The sequence below is a fragment of the Elephantulus edwardii genome, unplaced genomic scaffold (genome assembly GCF_000299155.1).
Source record: "Elephantulus edwardii isolate Elephantulus edwardi_28Jun2011 unplaced genomic scaffold, EleEdw1.0 scaffold00597, whole genome shotgun sequence".
NCBI classification, from domain to species: domain Eukaryota; kingdom Metazoa; phylum Chordata; class Mammalia; order Macroscelidea; family Macroscelididae; genus Elephantulus; species Elephantulus edwardii.
In genome coordinates, this window is record NW_006400347.1 from 1 (window position 1) to 8729 (window position 8729).

Genomic DNA, 8729 nt, shown 5'->3' on the forward strand with positions numbered 1-8729 from the left:
AAATGGGAATAAATATGAATCTCTTCCAGTCAATAGATTTCGTGGCACAACCTGGTGCTATCTTAGGCCACCTCAATGCTAGAAGTTCTCACAGGGTTCTTCTTTCAGCCTGTACACCTTGCTGTAGTTAGTCTGCAATCAGTTCCACTTTAGTGGGCTGTCACCTCCGACTGGGCCCTTCTATCCCTCCCCTACACACTCCACAGCCACAGTTTCTGCACTTTGACATGCCAGATTGGCAGTGACAGTCTCTTTATGCCAGCCATCTCTGAGTTGGTCCCCTACCTGCACCCATGCCCTGGACTGACAAAGTCCAGGATAATTGAGGAGGATCATGCAATTACGTAGAACACTAACATGTCAATGGGCATAGCTGGAGGGAGGGGTGGGTAAAGAAAAGGGAAAAGATCTGGTGTGAAAAACAATGCATACAAACTTTATAAGTAAGCCACTATAAAACTTTTTTTAAAAATGGTATGCTAATTATCCTATATTTTCTATAGAAATTTTAAGAAAATATGAATTTCAATACGGTAAAAGATGATCTTAAGTTTTAATAAAGGCTTTTATGGTTAAAAAAAGAAAGAAACAAAAGCTAAGCATCGCAATGCATCCTTCTGATCTAAGACCCCTGCCCCAAATTTGCCTCCATCCAGAAGATGCACAACTGTAACACATAAGCATCAATGGCCAACAGGGGCAGAGACCCAGATGACTGGCTTGAGATGAAGTTATGAATTCCCTGGCCCTTGGAATGAGGGAGCTCAGTATCTTTGTGGCAGGAGACTTATTGATGAAGTGGATGCCTTTGGGTATTTGTTGGGAGGCGGGGTTAGATTTGTTGACTCATAGAGCTAGAATTGTGCACTTCACACCAAGGGCCCACTTTCCTGTACAGCCCATAAGTGGTTGTCTTGACTGAAAAAGAACTGTATTCTGAGTCAGTCCTGATCCTGAATTGCAGTTTGTTTCTTCCCTAATAAACCACAATCGAGAGTATTGTCTGTGAGTTATATGTGGCCAGTGCAATGAATTATTCAGTTCAGTAGAGAAGTACAGAGTGCTGTGGCTGGTTTTAGAATTGGAAGATGCAGCTTTGAACACTGGAGGGCATATCTGACTTCAAAAGAATCTGCCTCAGGCTTCTGGGCTTCTTTCTGCTTGTCCTCTTTTGTGAAGGTTGGGAAGGTCTGACAATGGCACCTCTATGTTTATCTGCCATTGTTTCACAGCCTACCTAGTGTCATGCTCATTGGCATCATCTGATATTGATCACTGTGCCCCTGGTCTCTCTTCTACCATCATGATCCCATTATCTTAAATTTCCTACAGCATCAGAGACTCCAATCAACTGCAAATACCACTCTTGTTAACAACACCCAAGGTCATTCATTCTGTAATGGGACTATGAATGCCCTTCATACAGCTTCACCAGGACCTTCCATTTCCACCTCTACCTCCACCTTCAGCTCCACATCTCCTGTGGATGATGTTCCCTTAGTGTATCAACCTCCTGATCCCACCCAAATGTCAGTCTTTGTTCTTCCTCTAAGCCCCCAAACAGGTCCTATGTGTACCTGTTCTATACCAAAGTTTTTGGGTGGTACAAATGGTTAATATATTCAGTTATTAACCCAATGGTTAATGGTTCAAGTCCACTCAGTGGATCATCAGAAGAAAGTGTTGATTACTTTTTGAACAATCAGACATTGAAAATTCTATGCACCAGAGTTCTTTCTACTCCAATAGATATGTGCACAAGGGGTCACCACTCTAGAGATGACCTAACAGCAAATGGTACTTCTACATGAGTATTTATCTGCAAGTGGTAATGCTACCTGTGTCTGTTATGTGAAACTGTTCCTGCAAATAATATTGCTACCTGAGTTGACTACATGAGACTGTACCTGCAAATGGTACAATTGTGTGAGACTGTACCTGCAAATGGTGCTGCTACCTGAGACTGCTAGCTAACTGTACTCCCACCCGAGACTGTACCAGCTAACTGTACTCCTACCTGAGACTGTACCAGCTAACTATACCAGCTAACAGTACTACTATCTGACACTGTGCCAGCTAACAGCACTGCTACTGAGGTTGTGCCAACTAACAGTATTGCGACATGAGACTGACAGTCTCTCTAGGGACAGTTTTCTCATCAGGTTACTATTCTCTTCCATGGTACACAGCACAATCTAGCAGTCAGTGCAACACAAGCTGCCATCCAAACAGGAATGTCACACATTCACAGCTCAGTAAGTGACTGCAACCTCGAGAAAACCACACTTTTTCTGTCCTGCTGAAAGTACAGTCACACCATGGAGACAACAGTATCACTCGGCAGATCACAAGGCAGCATTCAGTGTTACCTGGTCACAGGAGCATGGCGGTACAGATGAACCTGCTCCAACAAATGTCCTTTCCCTCCTGCAGTCTAAGGGACAACTCTGGCCCTGCTTCTGCACATGGAGCCCATGTACTCATATGCTACCTACCAGCCACTCTCAGTACGTCTGCCCTGTTTTTCAAACAGGCCTGATAAATCATTTATACATCATTTGTCCTAACACGGGGAAGCAATTTATTGTCTCTTCTCCTGAGAAAGGTGCTGTTCAGTCAAGGGGACTGTTCCTTACAGTTGCTGTCCATGTTCTCCTCAGCTTGGGTGAGGTTGCCTGGTGCAGGAAGCCACAAAGAGCTGGAGGAGAATGGGGTTCATTAACTTCCAGATGCTCAGCTGTGTCTCTGGGATTGAAAGGTGTCCTGGGGCCATGATGTCAAAACAAGCCAGTCGTGTAGGCATGGATGGCCTCCACCAGAGCTCAGCAAACTCCGTTCACCTCAGATGCTACCTCCCTCTCACAGAAACTCAACGTCCAAGACCTCCTCACCACCACTTCTCTTAAGGGAATAATGGTGCAAGGCAAGTGTCTGATCTCAAAGCTGGTCTCACTCTTTTGTGAAAGAATGAGAAGTAGAATAAAAGAGCAACAAACCACTAACGGATTATCTTTGTAACATCTAGGTGTGATGGGGCTCTCAGTCAGTTTTTATCTGGAAGCTTCTTTCATGCATACACAGGGCCTTGGAGCATGTGGGTCTGGCTTCCTGTGCTTTATCCTTTTCCTCCTCCTCCTCCTGCTTAAGTAGCAGAGGCTCTGAGGAAGGCAGAGAGGGCCGTGCCCAAGGTATTCCAGATAATTCTGTGGACAGGGGAGAAATAAGTGCTCAAAATGGAGGAGTATGAGGCAACCGAGGTGAGGCCTGTCCAGTCTCTCACTGCTGCTGCAATCAAAAGTGTCACAGGTGGTGGCTTCCAAGAGCATGGACTTATTGTCCCGCAGTGCTGGGAGCTGGGTGACTCTAGGGTGCATCCTTCCTTTACTAGCTCCACAAAGCCCTGGCACTCCTTGGCATCTGTCATTGCTCATGTTTGTCAGCTGTCAATCCTCTTCCTTTAATAATACAGAAGTTACTAGGTTTAGGGCTACATTAGTATGACCTCATCATCAAGAAAGAGAAACCTGATTTCTAGACACGATCATACCCACAGGAACAGTGGTCAGAAACTCAACATGTTTTGAGGGGTCACAATTCACCTCCAGCAGGCCCCCAGCAGAGACACGTTGCTCTTCCTACAGTAGTTGTGAAGAACCACATTCAGTCTCCAGGGCTCCGGTCTTGGTCCTCAAGACCTCTCTGCTAATTATGCACAGTCTCTCCCTCTATGCCCTGCTCTTCCACCAACTTTCTAGGGCTCTCTGTCTATCAGTGGCTCTCTTCCTGAGTCTCTCTTTCACTGCACGGCCTCTTCTTCGATCTGCTTTGTCACACACTTAAGGCTCTACTCTCCCTCTCATGACTGTCCTATCTTATCTCCTTTTTTCTCTGACAAACATTAGAGTGGCTTTCAGAGATGATTCTCTGAGAGCTAGGACCTGACAGGTACCAGGAAGAGGGGTAGGATAGAGAATGGTAGGTGTGGATCAAGGCAGGCTGGGGTCCTAGGAAGCTGAGTGTGGATATGTGCACATGTGGACATGCATGTGAGTGTAAGAGCAGTGAAGTTGCAGAGTGGTGGCCCTCTTCTTGAATAGTCTTAGATTTTATGAGCATCAGAACTTGGGGTCAGCTCCTCTAAGTAGACTGTACCCAGGGATTCTGGTACTTTCACAGAGTAGTGTGGCCCTGGGTGTTACATCCCTAGATTTAGGGTTCAGGGGTCCACAGTCATGGACAAGAGATGTCCGCATGAGTAGTGAAGGTGTCAACCTGATCTGAAATTACCTGTACATCGTAAAGAAAAGTAGGACATACAAGTCTGAACTCAGAGTAGGGTGACAGGATACCTATCCACCTATTTTCAGGGTTCTCTGTGGTGCTAATAAACCCACAGTTGTTGTTAGGTGCTGTCAAGTCGAGTGTTACTCATTGTGGCCCTATGAACAACAGATCTGAACCTTGTCCTATACTATACCATCCTCACAATCTCTGACACCTCGAGCCCATTGCTGTGGTCACTGTGTCAATCCATATGGTTGAGGGTCTTCCTCTCTTTGGCCATCCCTCCACCTTCCCAAGCATGTTGTTTCTCTCCAATGAATAGCTTCTTTTAGCAATGTGCCTGAAGAATATGAGACAAAACTTTATCACCTTTGCCTCCAAGGAGCACTCTGGCCGCACCTTTTCCAAAGCATATCTGTTTGTTCTTTTGGTAATCCATGGGATATTTATTACTCTTCTCCAACATCACAGTTCAAAGGCATACTGATAGGCATACTGAAATGTAACTGTAAACTATCCAGTATTGAACCTGTGGTCTTCGGAACTACTTCACGGACTCCTATCATGATCCTCTGGGGTGGAGTCTGGCTTCCATGCATGTGCCCATCTCTCTGCACCACATTCTCAATTGTCCTCCCCTGGGAGCATCTCCTAAGGACTCCTGGACTTGCACCAGGTTCACTACATCCTTGTTACATGAGCTTTCCAACTGTTCACATCTGACTCGTTTGTGTCACTCAATGTTGAAAATAACAGTGACAGTGGCTGTCACATTAGGGTACTGAGAAGTGCATGTCCATGTACTCCTATCCACCCCAGAGCTCTCTGCCCCTACGTGACAACCCACACCAGGTTCCTGCAGATGCTCTGGGCACCGGGCTACCAGTAAATTCAGATAAATCTGAGCTGTAATGCAGGTCACAGCCAGTAGGCCAAGGGAGAAGCACTGGTGTTAGGTGGCACAGCCAGGCTGGTATCTCTGTAGCACAGGCACCAGCAGTGCCTGATGAGCAGACACTACCTTCCATACCTTGTGGCTCCACTGCACTACTAGCTGGGGAGACCAGCAACCCTAATCAGGATGATCTTCAAACACTGAGAGCAAGTCTAGTCCAGGCCTGATCTTACCTGGCTGGGCATGCTCCGTCCCACCACGGACTCATACGGTGGAGGGAGTTCGGCAGGATACAGCAGGCCAGGGCTGTTGATGGCGACATCATATAAGGTATTGAAGGGAGAAGGAGCAAAGTTCAGGTGCAGGCCTCTGGAAAGGCACACACACATAGGCCATTAGAGCGATTGAGCCTGGCTATGGGCACTGCAGAGCACAGAGAGGGCCATCCAGGCCCCGCCCCTGCACCCAAGCACACTTCACTGTGAAAGGGAGGCCTCACTCACCAGCCACTGGTAATTCTGCTCTCTGTTTTCTTGGAAAGGCATCTCTATTTTCTTTTTTTTTTTATCTCTATTTTCAATAAACTCTATGGCCTTAGCATTAAAATTAGGTAAATCTTTAACTTAATTTTACCTTAATAATGATCATCACAAAGCAGTCTTATAGTTCACCAGAACATAACAGAACTGCTTTAGTTAGCCAGGATTTTTTTTTCCTTTTCATCACACTGAGAACACTCCAACAAAGAAGTTTTATTGCTAGAGCATGCCTCCTCTCCCCTTCCTTTTCTACCCTTGTCAACATGCCTCCATATTCTGCTTGATATCTCTGAGATGAGGCAACTTCCATCACTGACATTCCAAAGCCTACTTGTTTACCTCCCTGGCCTCATCCCATGGATGCCCGCATTGGGGGACAAACCTCTGTGTATCCACGGCAGGCGTGCAGGTGTACTCCGGAGGGTAGTAGGGTGGGGGCGGGACAGGGAGGATGAACTCATCGAAGTCCAGCATCTGGTGGAGAGCACTGCTGTGGGGCGTTGCACAGGCACGGTGGGAGGAGTGTGACCTCTGTGGCAGAAACTGAGAAACAGAAGGAAGACTCATCAGGATGACTAGGTTACAGGCTCAAGTCTATTGAAACTGTGAGTTTAAGTATCCACTTTGAACATACATGATTCAACTGCCACGCATGGCCACTAAGACACAATGTAAAAAGTGCAGACTCCAGCACCCATGACTTTGGGTTCCATGCTACTACACTGGATGTGTTTTCTGAAGAAGAAAAAAAAATGGTCTAGAAAGTCTCTGGTTCTATTCCAATCAATAAAAGCTCAGTAGAAGCCAAAGTTTGACTAAACTCTCCAAGTCTGTTTAAAACCCCAGGCACAAGATGATCCAAACAACTCCACCAGACACTGCTCTCTGTGACACCTCTTTACAGGAGCATCTACTGTGTCTGTCTGCCTTCACAGCTTCCTCTTGAATCCAGACCCCTTATACCAGGAGAGTTTCTTTTAAGATGATCTGCTGAGGCCGGCCCTGGTGGAAGTTGCTTATAACATACACATCTTACTGCCCTTCATCCAACTCCTGTCAAGAGTTTCATCTATCTTGAATTAACAGACAGTCTCCTTAGAACCAGCAGTCAAGAAAGTAAATGATGTATTTTAATGGGAAAATCTGTTGTAAAATAGTTCTTTAAAGTGTACAAAAACAAAAATATCTCTTTGAGGACTAAGGTGCACATGGGCAAGCCATGGTGGGTTTTTTTGTTGTTGTTTTTAATAATCTTATATGCATGTGAGAGCTGGACAATAAATAAGGAAGACACACTTAAACCGTGGTGCTGGCAGAAAATATTGAATATTTCAGGGACTGTTTCAGAAAAACCAACAGATCTGTCGTAGTCGAGGTTCCTGCAAAATGCTCCTTAGGAGTGAGGATAAGATTTCACGTTACTTACTTTGGATTTATTTTCAGATGGGATAAATCTCTAGAGAAATACATCATTTTAGGTTAAGTAAAGGATCAATCCCTTTGTAAAGTTTCCATCTGTATTTTTTTTTAAAAAGGTATTTGTAATGAATAAATCAATGAAAATACAAAATTCAATCATTCTATTTCTAGCCTCATTTCTATCACCAGCCCATATTTTCCAACTTTTGCATATCAGTCATCAGTTATCCTTAACACATCTTGATTACATGATTGGCCAATTTTGGACTACAAAATTTGGTAAAATTTTCAATTTCTTCCTCTTTGGTTCTAGACGTAGAAGCTTAAATCTGAATAATAGTCTTTTTAACAGGTCTTCCTGTAAGCACTCATGAGAAAGTTCAAACTGAGGCTGAAGAAAATTAAAACAAGGACATGATAACCAAAATAGGGTCTTTATTCCATCTGAATTTCATAATCATCTTAAGAATAGGTTTGAAGCACTGACCAGCAGCAATTGAAAACCAGATGAGTTGTGGGATACCAAGGATATCATTATGAAGACAGCAAAAAGATCATTACAAAGACAGAAGGGGCAAAAAAAAACAAACGCAGAATGTATGCAAGAAGAGACTCTGAAAACTACACCAGAGCATCAAGAAACCAAAACAAAGGGAAAGCATACAGAAGTAAAACAGCTGAATAGAAGACGTCAAAGGATAGCTTGATAAAACAAAGTATTATAACAAAGTGTAGAGAGCAGGAATTTAAAAATAAAAAGAGAACTTGCTCTGTAGAGAGAACTGAAAAACAAATTTAAGCTTTGAGTCCCAATACTGAAAGATGCTATGGATAATATATTGAATGACCTAGGAAACATCAAAAAAAGATGGAGAAGATATAAAAACAACTTACTGACACTGAAAAATTTCAGGAACGATCATGTTAACAGGAGTCAATGGTAATGAAGGAGGAACTGAAGGCATTGGGGGAAAAATAAGGTCCCAAGAATTGATGGAATGTTAACTGACTTGTTTCAGTTAACCGATGCATTCACCAGTCTATGCCAGGGAATTTGGAGGACAGCTGTCTGGACAATGGATTGGAAGAAGTCAATATTTATAGTTCCCATTCCCTAGAAAGGTGATCCAACAGAATGTGGAAATTATCAAACAATATCATTAATATCACATGCAAGCAAACTACTACTGAAGATCAACTTCTGACTTGGGCAGGAGCTGCCTCCAGTCTTGCCCATTCTGCTGCAAAAGACCTTGTCCAGGCTGCAGACTCGCGTGGACCCACGACCATGGACACACCACCAGAGACATGGTCCTGGACTTGGCAGGCTGCGAGGCAGCCATGTCGCAGCTGCTCCTTTGGAGTCCAGATGCGGTCAGGGTGGAGGCACTGGAGCTGTGAGAGTGGTCATGGATGGTGGGTGTGCTGCTGCGGTGTCTTTGCCACTGCCAAGAGATTATTTAATGTGCTATGGGGCATTTTGAGTCAGAAGACCATATGATATATTACTCTGGAGATGAAAAGACAAGGAAAAATGGGGTTGCCTTCATAGTAAAAAAAGTAATTTCTAGATCCATCTTGAAGTACAACAT

The 8729-nt window shown here is 44.3% G+C and overlaps 1 protein-coding gene across 1 annotated transcript in view; it reads right to left on the reverse strand.

The window, feature by feature from the left end:
- Positions 1-5412: 5412 nt before the first annotated feature.
- Positions 5413-8729, reverse strand: part of LOC102872030 (protein FAM189A1-like) — a gene marked incomplete at its 3' end in the record, with an annotated part of 51933 nt that continues 48616 nt past the window's right edge. The window contains exons 3-4 of the mRNA XM_006903366.1: positions 6101-6261; positions 5413-5548 (exon numbers count right to left, since the gene is read on the reverse strand). Coding sequence (XP_006903428.1) covers positions 5413-5548; positions 6101-6261 — 297 coding nt within the window. The remainder of the gene's footprint in view (positions 5549-6100; positions 6262-8729) is intronic.